General features: G+C 74.6%; 4 protein-coding genes across 4 annotated transcripts in view; 2 read left to right on the top strand and 2 right to left on the bottom strand.

Annotated features, from left to right (window-relative positions):
• Positions 1-855: 855 nt before the first annotated feature.
• AURANDRAFT_5053 (hypothetical protein) lies at positions 856-1,461 on the bottom strand (the record flags this gene model as incomplete). The annotated part of the gene is made up of 1 exon (XM_009041654.1): positions 856-1,461. A coding segment is annotated over one exon (606 nt), but the record flags the coding sequence as incomplete, so codon positions are not given.
• Positions 1,462-1,917: 456 nt separating this feature from the next.
• Positions 1,918-3,261, top strand: AURANDRAFT_31120 (hypothetical protein; the record flags this gene model as incomplete). Its single annotated transcript, XM_009041762.1, has 1 exon — positions 1,918-3,261. The coding sequence occupies one exon, from the start codon at positions 1,918-1,920 to the stop codon at positions 3,259-3,261; it is 1,344 nt and encodes a 447-aa protein (XP_009040010.1).
• Positions 3,262-4,132: 871 nt separating this feature from the next.
• Positions 4,133-8,374, bottom strand: AURANDRAFT_66504 (hypothetical protein; the record flags this gene model as incomplete). Its single annotated transcript, XM_009041690.1, has 2 exons — positions 4,133-6,150; positions 6,379-8,374. 2 exons carry the CDS (start codon positions 8,372-8,374, stop codon positions 4,133-4,135), a joined length of 4,014 nt encoding a protein of 1,337 aa, XP_009039938.1.
• A 110-nt stretch (positions 8,375-8,484) lies between these two features.
• The window catches only part of AURANDRAFT_66503 (hypothetical protein), a gene marked incomplete at both ends in the record, with an annotated part of 6,659 nt that continues 2,420 nt past the window's right edge, over positions 8,485-12,723 (top strand). The window contains 2 exons of the mRNA XM_009041763.1: positions 8,485-10,055; positions 10,840-12,259. Coding sequence (XP_009040011.1) covers positions 8,485-10,055; positions 10,840-12,259 — 2,991 coding nt within the window. The remainder of the gene's footprint in view (positions 10,056-10,839; positions 12,260-12,723) is intronic.

Genomic DNA, 12,723 nt, shown 5'->3' with positions numbered 1-12,723 from the left:
GGCCGGAGCTCAACGGCAAAGTCGTCTACCTCATCGGCAACCCCGGCGGCGGCCGCCTGCGCGTCAAGCTGCTCGAGGCGCCGCACACAGAGTACGCGCTCAAGGCCGAGCACCTCAAGCAGCTCGGCTTCATGCACACGCTCAGGCAGGCCGCGGGGCGCCTCGACCTCAGCGAGGTCCGAAAAAACTTGAAAGTGCTCTGGCGGCGGCCGCTCGTGAAGCTGGGCCTCGGCGTCCTCGCGATCGCCGTGCTCTCGTCGCGCGGCGGCGGCCGCGCCCGGGCGAAGGCGCGGCCGACGCGCTTCGGCGCGCACGAGGAGTTCTCGCGGTCGCGGCCGCCGCCGCACATCGCCGAGGCCTACGCGCTCGGCTACGCGGACGCGTACAAGAACCGCGACTTCGGCGCGTCGCTCGACGAGGGCGAGGACCACGGCGACCTCGTCGCGGAGGTGCTCGAGGACCTGCCGCCGGAGACCCAGGGCCTCCGCGACGAGTGGGCCGTCCGCCAGGGCGTCGGCCGCCGGGAGCCCGTCGGCCGCGGCGCGCGACGATAACGGCCTTCTGTTACCGGTCGAGCCGCGGCGGCGTGATCTTGAAGTCGCGGTCGCCGCGCATGACCCGGTCCTTGCCCTTGGCGGCGAAGAACAGTTTGTCCGGCCAGTGGGGCCGCTCGTGCCAGAGGAGCTGGGGCAGCGCGACGGCCTCCGCGGGCGGCGCGGCCTCGAGCGCGTCGACGAGGCGGTCCAGCGGCGCGGCGAGCGGGTCCCGCGGCGCGCCCGCGGCGACGATGGGCAGCGCGAAGGCCTCGGGCGCGGCGCCGCCGCGCGCGACGGCGTCGACGACGGCGTCGAGCTGGCCCCGGCCGAAGGGGTGGTAGACCTTGCCGCAGTCGGAGGTGAAGGTTGCCATGTTCTCGACGACGCCGAGTATGGGCACGTCGAATTTCGCGAGCATCGCAACGCCGCGGACGACGTCCGCGATGGCCAGCGGCGACGGCGTCGTCACGACGACCGCGCCCGAGAATCGCGCGCGCGCCGCGAGCGCGCGCGGGATCTCGCCCGTGCCCGGCGGCGTGTCGACGACGAGGTAGTCCAGATCGCCCCAGGCCGTCGTGTGCAGCAGCTGCACGCTGAGCTCGCCCGCGGTGCCCGCGCCGCGCGGGTCGATGACCTCGCCGTCGTCGCTCTCGCCCATCAGCCGCCCGAGCCAGCCGAAGGACATGAGCGCGAGCGAGTCGTGCGCCGCGGGCTCCATGGTCCAGCCGTCGGCCGACGCGGCGACGCCGCGCGCCGAGACGTCGTCGGGCACCTGCGTCGGCAGCGACGGCCCGTAGACGTCCGCGTCGAAGACGCCCACGCGGAGGCCCCGCGCCGCGAGGCGCTTCGCGAGCTCGAAGGAGACCGTGCTCTTGCCGACGCCGCCCTTGCACGACGTCACGGCGACGATGCGACCGATGCGCGCCGTGATTTGCGCCGCCATTGCGGGCTGCGCTTTGCTCTCTGCTTTTGAGCGGCTGCGCTTTGCGGCTTGTGTCTTCTGCTGGTTTCACGCGTTTCTCGAGCAAGTTCCGGTGCAATGGACGACGCCGAGAGCGCCTCGCGTGCTGCACGAGACCGCGGTCGACGCTCGACGTTGAGTGCTCTGTGCCTGCAACGCCTTTGTGGACTTTTGTGGCAGTCGTCGCTGAACCTTGCGATTCACGCCAGCTCCACGATGAGCGGGCTGTTTGTCGCCGCACCGCCGTGCTTGGGCGCGCGGAAGGCCAAGGCATATTGTAGTATGTATTGGCTCCTCGCCATCGCCGCCTCAACAACAACCCATGCCTTCCTCAAGCCAGCCGCCACGCCGCGACGCACCGCGCTCCGCGCCGCGAAAGAGGTGGACACGTCGCGCTGGGAGTACTACGCCAAGCACCCCATGGCGCGGGGCGCGAAGCTCGGCGCCGGCGCCTGCCGCGTCTTCTACGCCGAGTGGCGCGCGCGGCGCCACGCACGGAAGTCGCGCGACGCGAAGGCGGACGCCGTGCGGTCGAAAGCCGCGGCGCGCGTCGCGGACCTGCTCATCGCGCTGGGCCCGACCTACGTCAAGCTCGGGCAGATCGCGTCCTGCCGCAAGGAGCTCGAGAAGACGCCCTGGGCCGCGGCGCTGCAGCGGCTCCAGGACGACGTGCCGGGCTTCGACGGCGGCGGCGCGGAGATCGCGCGGTGTCTGGGCCCGCGCTACGCCGCGCACTTCGCGAGCGTCGACGACAGACCCGTCGCCGCGGCGTCCCTGGGCCAGGTGCACCTGGGGGTGCTGCGCAACGGCACGCGCGTCGCCGTCAAGGTCCAGCGGCCGGCGCTCCGGGAGATCTACGATCGAGACGTCACGCTCCTGCGGAAGATGTTCGCGTTCCTCGACCGGCGCAAGTGGAAGGTCGGCGTGGAACAGAAGTGGCTCGACATCTTCGACGACGCCGCGGCGCTCCTCTACCGCGAGATCGACTACCGCGTCGAGGCGAGCCACTGCGAGCGGTTCCGGAGCGACTTTTCGGGCGTGCCCTGGGTCGCGGCGCCCGCGGTCTACCCGGAGCTCTCCGGCGAGACCGTGCTGACCATGGAGTACCTGCCCGGCGTGTCGCTCAAGGACCTCGACGCCATCGCGGCGGACCCGGAGCTCGACGCGCGGAGCCTCGCGACGCGTTTGGGCCAGGCGTACTTCCTCCAGTTCTGCAAGCACCGCTTCTTCAACACGGACCCGCACGCGGGCAACCTGGCCGCGGACGGCGGCTTCGCGCCGGGCGGGCGCCTCATCTTCTACGACTTTGGCCAGGCGGCCGCGCTCAGCGCGGACGAGGCCGCGGGCGCGCTCGGGCTCCTCGAGGGCATCATCGACGCGGACGCGGCCAAGACCGTGGACGCCTTCGAGCGCATGGGCGTCGTCAAGAACGGCTTCGACCGCGCCGCCGTCGAGGCGACGATCGCGTCGAACTTCCGCAGCGGGCTCGTGACGTCGCGCGCGCAGCGCGCGGTCGCGGCCGGCGAGCCGGGCGACGACGCGGGCGACGGCGCGCCGGCGGTGCTCGGCGACTTCCAGCTCCCGGCGACGCTCGCCTTCGCGTCGCGCGCCATGTCGCAGATGCAGGGCGTCGGCCTGGCCTTGGATTCGGAGTTCGAGTTCATCGCCGCGAGCGCGCCGCTCGTCGCGGAGCTCGCCATCGAAGAGAAGGGCGTCGCGACCTACCTCCAGGACGAGCTGAAGAAGAAGCTAAAACTCGGGTAGTGTTGGAGCCTCCTGCGGGTGCACGTGAGCACCAAGCTCGAAGTTGAATTCATGTTAGCCCCAGCTGCCGTCTCGTTGATGTCTTGAGCAAAACTCCATCGCCACACGAATCGACGATGTTCCGCCTTCTTATCATCGCCACTGCGTCCGTCGCTTACGCGCGCGACGTCTTCCACGCCGAGTGCGCCTCGTACGAGGCTGGCACCATTCTTTTCGAATCGAAGGAGGAGTGCGTGAGCGAATGCAAGAAGTGCCCAGATCAGGAAACAGGCAGCCCGATGCAATGCTTTGGCTTTGGGTCCGCGCCATTCACGCTCCACCGATGCTACGGCGGAGCCGAGGCGCCGGTGGCCGGCGCCACGTGCGCCGCCGAGGGCGAGAGCTGCTCGCTAGCTTCCGGGAAGTGCTGCGACGGCCTCTCTTGCTACGAGGAGACGGCGTGCGTCAAGTCCGACGCGAGCAACACGTGCGCCGCCGAGGGCGAGAGCTGCGGGCTGGCGAGCAGCTCGTGCTGCGACGGCCTGAGCTGCTACGAGGAGACCGCGTGCGTCAAGTCCGACGACGCCGCGGCGCCGACCTTCGACGTGCAATGCTACTTGGTCATGAACCAGACGATCGTTTTCGACGACGCGCGGTGCCTCGGCGCCTGCGACGCGTGCCTCTCGACGGGCTGCGGCCGCGCGGAGCTCGCCGGCGAGTTCAACAACACGTTCTACGGCTGCGAGCCCTAAGGGGGAGCCGTGGACGGACCCGCGCGGCCGCCTCCCCTAAGACTCAAGCACGACACACATTCGCGCTCTGCGTCGTCTTGCTCTCGCGCATGTCGCCGGGCCCGACGACGGGAGGACCAGCGCCGCCACACCGACCGAGACTAGGGGGTTAGGTTGCGCGCGGCGAGCTTCTTGGTCTGCCGCCGCCGCGCGGCCGCGAGGGACACCGAGGGCGCGCGGCGCGCGGCGAGGGCGACCCAGTCGTCCTCGGCGGCGTCGTCGTCGCCCCGCCCCCGCGGCGCGAAGGACCGCGGCGCCGCGTCGCCCGGCCCGTGGACGACGCCCGACGCGTAGGCGCGCGAGACGCGGTCGGCCATCTTCGAGTTCTTGCCCCGGGAGAAGAGCGCCGTGTCCGCGGCGCCGAGGCCGTCGTAGAAGCGCGGGCCGAGGCGGTCCGCGCGGGAGATGACGTGGGCGTGGCGGAAGGCGCGCTCGTCCGTGCCACTCGCCGCGAGGCACTCGTCGAGGAGCGTCCGCAGGTTCTCGAGGTCGAGCTCCCAGAGCCGGTCCGGGTGCTCGTCGTCGTAGGGCGCCGGCGCGTCGGCGAGCACCGCCAGCGCGTCGCGCGCCGCCGCCGCCGCGCGGCCGCAGGCGTCCGCGTCGACGGCGGGGCCCGACGCCCAGAAGACGACGCCGACGGGCGCGCGGCGGCTCGGCCCGCCGTCGTCCGTCGACGCGGACTTCTCGACGTAGACGGCGACGTTCACGTGCTTGCCGTAGAAGTGGTGCGCCTCGAGCGTCGCGTCGCACTTGCCCACGAGCGTCACGTGGAGGCCCAGCGCGTCGCCGAAGTCCGCGACGACCGTCGGCGAGAGCCGCGCGACGACGGCGGCCGCGCCGCGGCCGTCGAGCGTCGCCAGGTGGTCGCCGGCGGCGGCGCCCGTCGCCTCGGCGTGGTGGACGCCCGCGTCGTTGGCGATGGTGCAGGCCCGGTGGCCCACGGTCGCCGCCGCGGCGGCCGCGGCCGTCGCGGCCGCGAGGCGGCACGGCGTCGCGGCCGCGTCGCCGCAGGCGAGGATCGTCGAGTTCGCCGCGAGCTCCTCGTTGACGAAGATGGGCCGCTTCGCCCCGGGCGGGCCGTCGAGGTCCGTGGGCTTCGTCGCGGACGCGACCTGCGCGCCGCGCGGCGCGCAGAGCGCGTCGCGCGCGGACACCTCGGCCGGCGGCACGTGCTCGCCGCCGGCGACGACGACGAGGTCCGCGTAGGCCTGCGACGTCTTGAGCGCGTCGTCGACGCGGCCCAGGTAGAGCAGGCAGCGCCGGGTCGACGCGGACGGGCCGACGTAGCGGACCTGGCTGTGCCCGACGACGGCGACGCCCCGCTTCTCGAGGCGCTTGCGCAGCTTGAGGCCCAGGGCCTTGGGCAGCCGCGCGCCGACGGGCGTCTGCTCCGGGAAGACGAGCGTCGCCGCGCTGCCGCTGTGGCCCGACGCCTCGCGGCTCCGCGGGCCCGCGCGCGCGAGCCGGCCCGCGAGCGCGGCGGCCTGCCACGAGCCGCCGATCACGGCGACCTCGCCGCCCCGGGCCGCCAGCGCCAGCGCCTCGGCCTCGACGGCGGCGTCCGACGACTCGCCGAGGCCCAGGACCCGCACGAGCGCGTCCGCGGCGCCGTCGACGAAGCCCTCGGGCGGCACGGGCGCCGCGCCGCCCGACGCGACGAGCAGCTTGCCCCCGTAGGCGTAGGACCCGCCGCCCGCCGTCTCCACGCGCTTCCGCGCCGGGTCCACGCGCGCGGCGCGCTCCCGGAGGCACGTCACGCCCGCGCCGCCGAGCCGCCGGCACCGCGCGATCGCGTCCGCGTCGCCGTCGAGCACGAGGCACGACCGGCCGCCGCCGCGGGCGCCGTGGGCGACGAGGGCCGCCGTCCCGCTCACGCCGCAGCCGACGATGACGCTGTCGTAGACGACGTCGGCGACGCGCCGCTCCCGCCGCAGGCCCAGCTTCGGCAGCGCGTACTCCTCCTCCTCCTCGGCCTCGGCGACGCACTGGCCGCCGTTGCTCCAGGCGGGCCGCGACGACGCGACGCTCGCGAGGCCCGCCGCGCCGACGCGCCCGAGGAGCCGCCGCATGATGGCCGCGAAGACGACGAGGCAGAGGCGGTACGTACAGGCGCCTGAACCTGGAGGCTGACCTCGTCACTTCTCCACGGGCCGAGTGGTAATTAACAGCATCGGGCCGGCATCATGATGATGATCGAGCACTCGCAGCTCACTCATGGCGATCAGAGCTAATTAGGAGGCGCGGGGCCCGCAGGTGAAGCGCTTCACGTCCGGCGGCGCGCACGCGGCGTCGAAGCAGAGCGCGCCGTGCTGCTTGCGGCCGTCGGTGAAGTACTTCGTCGTGCAACCCGAGCCCGGGTAGGCCGGCCCGTCCGGAAAGGACGCGAACCAGGCCGGGTCGGAGTAGTAGGCCGCGGCCGCGGCGTCGAGGTCCGCGCGCTCGCGCGTTGAGAACGCCGCGGCCGCGCACGTCGTCGCGGCCGTGTCCGCGCGCGCGTCGGCGACGGCGGCGAGCGTCCGCCGCCGGAGATGGGCCTCGAGGCGGCCGCGGTAGCTCCGGACGGCGCCGAGGCGCCGCCGTAGCTCGGCGTCGTCCTCCGCACCGAAGCCGCGGAGCGCGTCCGCGAGGCGGTCCCAGTCGTCGACGAAGACGAAGGGCGCCCGCTCCGCGAAGCCCGCCTCGCCCTCGCGCCAGAACTTGGCCGCGTCGGCGCAGCCCTTGGCGCTGACCCCGTCGCTCGCGTACGTCGCGTCGACGACGGGGATCGCGCCGCGGAGCAGCGCCTCGACGACTCGGCCCGACGACCACGTGTCGCCCGCGGGGGCCAGGGCGAAGACCGCGGCGCCGTCGCCGCCCGCGGCGTCGCCGGCGCCCGTGTCGAAGCCGTAAGTTGTCGGCTCCGGCGCGGTTCCCGTCGCCGACGAGGAGAACCGCGCGCGGCGGCCCGCGGCGCGCGCGAGGCCCTGGAGCTCGTCGGCCCCGCCGGCCTTCAGGGACGCCACGAGCGTCTCGCGCGACGGCTTCCGGGGCGTCACCGTGAGGCCGCAGTCGAAGAGGAAGGGCCGCGCCTCGAGGCCCGCGGCGGGCGCGGCCGTGAGCGCGCGCGCGTCCGCGGCGAAGCCGCGCGGGCCGTGCTGGGGCCCGCGGTCGCGCGCCGGGTCGTCGAGGCCCTCGAGGCCCTCGGGCCACCAGAGGCGCCGCGCCGGGTCCGCGTCGACCTGCGTCGCGCACGACCCGTCGTTGGGGAAGACGAGGCGGTGGTGCGTCGTCGTCGGCAGGTCCTTGAGGCGGCAGTCCGCGTCGCCCGCGAGGACGAGGACCAGGGGCGTCTCGTAGGCGAACAGCGCGCGGAGCAGCGAGCTCCGCCGGAGCACGTCGGGCGTGTGCTGGTACGCGCAGACGTAGTCGAGGTCCGTCGCGGGATCTTTGGCGCCGCAGGCCGACTCGGGCAGGTCGCCGTGGTCCAGCACGTGGGTGTCGGCGAGGGCGGCGCGATCGTAGGCCGTGTCCAAGCCCTCGTAGAGCACGTCGAGGAACACGAGCGCGCCCGCGTTCAATCTCTTGCGCTCGAGCGCGGCGAAGAACGCGGCGCGCGTCGCGTAGACGCGCGTCGTCGCCTCGACGGAGGGGCCCGTTTGGACGTCGCCGTTGAGCGCGAAGCGCCAGTAGGCGTAGGCCTGCTTCTGGAACGTCTGGCTGAGCAGCGGCGAGTCGCCGTCGAGGTAGTGCTCCTCGATCGCGACGGCGCCGCCGCCGCGCTCCGCGGACCGCGCGCGCCAGGCGAGCTCGGTGACGCCCGGCGCGACGTCGACGGCCGGCGCCCAGTCGAGGGGCGCGCCCGCCGCCGCGCAGAGCTCGGGCAGGTGGCCGTCGAGCGCCTCGACGGCGCCGCCGCGCGCGAGCGCGGCCTCGCAGCGATCGGCGCGGCCGCCGCAGTTGTCCCGCACGGCGTCGCGCTCGCAGGTCGGGCCCGCCGGCGCCGCGGGCGAGAACGTGCCCGCGCAGACCGCCTCGAGGTCCGCGACGGCCTGCCACGCGCACGACCGCGCCCAGGGCCGGTCGCCGCCGCACGCGCCGCCGCAGAGCGACGCGAAGAAGCCGGCGCTCGACGCGCAGACCGACGACGTCTCGCAGGTCTTGGCGGCGACGGCGGCCGCGAGGCGCGGCGTGGCGTCCGGCGGCGTCGCTCCACCGGCGGCGGCGAGGGCGATGGTCGCGAGCGCGCCGACGCCGACGAAGGCGCCGAGCCAGCGGAGCCTCGCGACGCGCTCCTCGCTCCGCTGCGCCGCGGGCCGCCGCCGCCAGGGCAGCAGCGGTTGCGTCGCCTCAAGCGGCTGCGCCATAATATGAGAAGCAGCCCACGACGTGACGTCAAATGTTAGTTTCGGTGGATATGTTGACCAGGTTGTTGAAGGGGATGGACCCGGTTGCCTTAGTAATTGAGGTGGGTAGCATGAGCGGCATGATGAACCGCTTCGCAGCGGCAGCCCTCTGCCTCGCGGCCGCCGCCGGCGACGAGGGCACGACGCGCGCCACCTGCGAGGCCCTGGCGGCGCAGCGCGGCCTCGCGGCGGGCGCCGCGGCCTGCGGCTTCGGCGAGGGCCCGCGCTGGGTCGCCTACAACAACCTGGGCCTCGCGCACTACGTCGGCGGGCGGCCGGCGCTGGCGCGGCAGCACTTCGCCCGCGCCGCGCGGCTCGCGCCCCTGGAGCCCGTCGCGCTGGCGAACCTGCTCTGGCTCGAGGTCGTCGAGAACCGGGCCGAGGCCGAGGAGACGACGGCCGTCGTCGCGGAGCTCGCGCGGCGCGCCGAGGCCGCGGCCGTCGCCGCGGCGCTGGCGACGCTGGCCGGCGCGCCCGCGGACTCGCGGCTCGGCGCGGCGGCGACGGTCCGCGGGGGCGTGAAGTCGTTCGCGCTGCACGGCAACGCGTCCGTCGCCTTCGAGCGGACCGCGGAGGGGACCGTCGCGGTCCGCGCGGAGCGCCCGCCGCGCTGGGCCGCGGACGAGCGCGAGCCCGGCGACGACGCGCCCTGGGCGCCGCCGGCCTCGGCCGGCGGCGCGGCGCTCGCGGTCGCGGATTTGGAGTTCGGGCCCGTGCTCTGCGACTTCCCGGGCATGAACTCGACGGCGGGGCGCCTCGCGGGCGACGCGCGGTACCTCGATTTCGTCAAGCGCTGGGTGACGGGCTTTTTGGGGACGCCGCGGCTGCGAGACGCCGCGGGCCCGCTCGACGGGGCCCTGGAGCCGTCGGGGCGGCCGAACGTCTTCGACGTCGGCTTCGAGAACGTCGCCGCGGGCGGCGCGCGGGCCTGGGACGACGCGGGCAAGGGCGGCGTGCTGAGCTTCGCCCACGTCGGGTCGCTGAACCTGCTCCAGGCCGCCGTCGAGGACGTCTGCGCGCGCGGCGTCGCTGGCGACGTCGCCGAGTGCGGCGTCTTCCGCGGCGGCACGGCGGCGCTCGCCGCCGCGGCCCTCGAGGCCTTCGACGCGTCCGACTCGAGGCGCGTCTTCGCCGTCGACTCCTTCGCGGGCATCCCCGAGGCGACGGGCGACGCGCACACGGGGTCGTGGCCCGCGCGGTCCTACGCGGCGCCGGAGGCGGACGTCGCGCTCCACTTCTACCAGGTCGGCGCGGGCGAACGGCTGCGCATCGTCAAGGGGCCCTTCGCCGCGTCGCTCCCGGCGGCGGCGGAGCCCGCGCGCGTCGCCGTGCTGCGCGTCGACGCGGACACGTTCGAGGGCACGCGCGACGCGCTCGACCACCTCTACGACCGCGTCGCGCCGGGCGGCCTCGTCATCGTCGACGACTACCACCTCGGCGGCTGCCGGCGCGCCGTGCGCGAGTTCCGCGAGGCCCGGGGCGTCGCCGCGCCGCTCCTCCCCGCGCCGATCGACTACGTCCTCACGTGCCCGCGGCTCCCGGCCAACAAGCGCGCGCTGCTCGCGGAGGACGTCCTCCTCCACGGCCGCCGCATCCTCCAGCCGCAGATGTTCGTCGCCCAGAACGTCTACTGGCGGAAGCCGTAACTTACGCGTCGCCGCCGCGCGCGTCGCCGCGCCGCACGCGGACGACGCAGGAGCAGCCGTCGCAGCCGAGCAGCACGTCGCCGCCGCCGGCGAGGTCCTCGTCCTCGAGCGCGTAGGCGCCGCCGCAGCGGCAGGCGTACTCGAGCACGCCGTCGTCGGCGCGCGAAAAGTCCGACGGGCGGAGCTCGCACCAGACGCAGACGTCGTCCGCGGCCGCCGCGGCCGCGAGCGACGCGTCGTAGTCGCGCCGCCGCCCGTCGTCGCGCAGCGTCTCCCAGGCGGCCTGCACGCGCCGGAACGCCGCGGCGTCGCCGCCGGGCTTGTCCGGGTGGCAGCGCACGCTCGCGCGGTGGTAGGCGCGGCGGAGCGCGACGCCGTCGGCGTCGGCGGCGCAGTCGAGGACGGCGTAGTGGGTGGCGTCCGCCGAGAAGGCGGCCATGCGGTCGGTGGTGGCTGAAAACTCGCTGGAGAAGTGCACTGCTTGCTGAAGAGGTGCACTGCTTGCTGAAGAGATGGCGAATTACTCGAGGAGAGGACCTTCGGCCATCGGCATCGCCTCTCGAGCGTCAACCTCGACATGGACACTGGGATCCCTCGCAAGTTGAGGCATCTCATAGCGCGGTCTGGTGCTGTCGAGCGCGCGCCGCGTCCGAAATCGGCCACGAGCCAGCGGTCCAGCTCCGCGACGGGGGGCCGGCGCCTCGCAAGTTGAGGCATCTCATAGCGGACTGGTCGCACGATGCCGCCGCGTCCGAAATCGGCCACGAGCCAGCGGGCCAGCTCCGCGACGGGGGGCCGGCGCGGCCGGCCGCAGTCGGCGGCGGCGAGCATGGACGCCGGCCCGAGCCTCGTGGACGTGCTCACCGTCATGAGTGACCGCGTCGAGGCCGCCAAGGTCCTCGCGCGGCTCGATGCGCCGGAAGTGGACGAGAGCATGCACGCGCGGCTCTTCCGGGAGATCGCCCAGCGCGAGGCGGAGATGGAGAAGCTTCAACGTCTCGACAAGAAGATCCACAACGAGCTTCAAAATCTCGACGAAAACATCAATAAAATGAGGGACTTCGTCGACGGCTCGCGCGTGGCGCGGAAGGCGGCGCCCGCCACCGTCGGGCAGATGAGCTACGCGCACGTCCCCACGGCGACGAAGTCGAAGTTCGCAGACTGGAAGCAGTTCAGCGCCGCGAAAAGGACGCTCCGCGTCTCGTCGACGGTCTCGTTCCTCTGCCTCGTCGACTTCCTCGTGAACCCCGCCACCATCCTCAACCGCGCGGTCCAGGACATCGTCCAGGGCATCAAGGAGCGGAAGAACTACCTCGCGCCCAACATCAAGTATCTGCGAAACATGCGCATGCAGTACCAGCAGTGGGAGGCGCTCGAGCTCGAGGAGCGCGACTGGCCGCGGCGCGAGGCCGAGCAGGCCGCGCAGGCGGCCAAGGCCGCCTACGCGCGCTGGGCGAACGAGGCCGCCTTCGCCGCGGGCGCCGCGCTGGCCGCGGAGCGAGAGCGCGTCCGGCGGGCGGACGAGGAGGCCTTCGACGCCGCGGACCGGGCCCTCGCCGCGCGCGCGGCCTTCGTCGCGAGGGAGGACGAGGACGCGCGCGTCGCCTCTGACGGCGCCGCGGCCTTTCTGGCCGCGCTCGCGGCGTCGCGCGACGAGGCTCGGCGGGAGCTCGACGCGTTCCTGGACCACTGGCGGGGCGACGACACGTGCCGGGACGCGGTCGCGGCGGCGCTCGCGGCGCGCGGCGCGGGGCCGGGCGCCTTCGACGTCGCCGCGGCGGCGTCGCGGCGCCGCGGCGGCTTCGCGGCGCTCCGGGCCGTCGTGCGGAAGCGCCTGCCGGACCTCGACGACGATTTGGTCGAGGAGGTCGCGCACGTCGCGGCCGCGCGCGCGCCCGCGGCGCCCGTCGCGGCGCCGGCGGCCGCGCCGGCGACGCAGGACGACCTCTTCGAGCTCGACGGCAAGCTCCTGCGGCTCGCGGGCAGCGTCGACCGCCTCGCGGACCGCATGGACGCGAACGCGGCGCGGTTCTCGTCGTCGACGGTCCGGGGGCTCGTGGAGAACGCGGACGCGCCGCACCGGGGCCGGCGCCACGCCCAGGACCGGCTCGCCGCCGGCATCAGCGCCGCCGGCGCCGGCGCCAACGGCGCGCGGCGCCAGCGCCAGCGCCACTCGCGGTCCGCCGCGGCGCTGCCCGCGGTCCGGACCGCGCGCGCCGACTTCGAGTAACGCGAAATGCCGCTTAAGCTTAGGCTTCGGCATCGGCGAACCGGCGCGCGCGCTCGAGGGCGCGCCGGAAGCGCTTCCGCGCGAGGCCCTTGAGGTGCGGCGACTCCGCGAAGACGGCCTCGACGGCGGCCTCGGAGAACGCGACGAGCTCCGCGAGCGTGCTCGCGCGGCGGCAGACGGCGTCGACGAGCTCGATCATGCCCTGGCCCGTGGGCTTGAAGCCCCAGACGTCGCCCGTGAGCAGCGCCCGGAGGTCGCCGCCGGGCGCGGGCGGCGCGACGGCCGGGGGCGCGGGCGCGGGCGGCGCCGCGGGAGCCGCGGGCGCGGCGGCCGGGGGCGCGGGCGCGGGCGGCGCCGCGGGAGCCGCGGGCGCGGCGGCCGGGGGCGCGGGCGCGGGCGGCGCCGCGGGAGCCGCGGGCGCGGCGGCCGGGGGC

The sequence above is a fragment of the Aureococcus anophagefferens genome (assembly GCF_000186865.1).
Source record: "Aureococcus anophagefferens unplaced genomic scaffold AURANscaffold_23, whole genome shotgun sequence".
Taxonomy (NCBI): domain Eukaryota; class Pelagophyceae; order Pelagomonadales; family Pelagomonadaceae; genus Aureococcus; species Aureococcus anophagefferens.
This window is presented reverse-complemented; position numbering and strand designations above follow the sequence as displayed.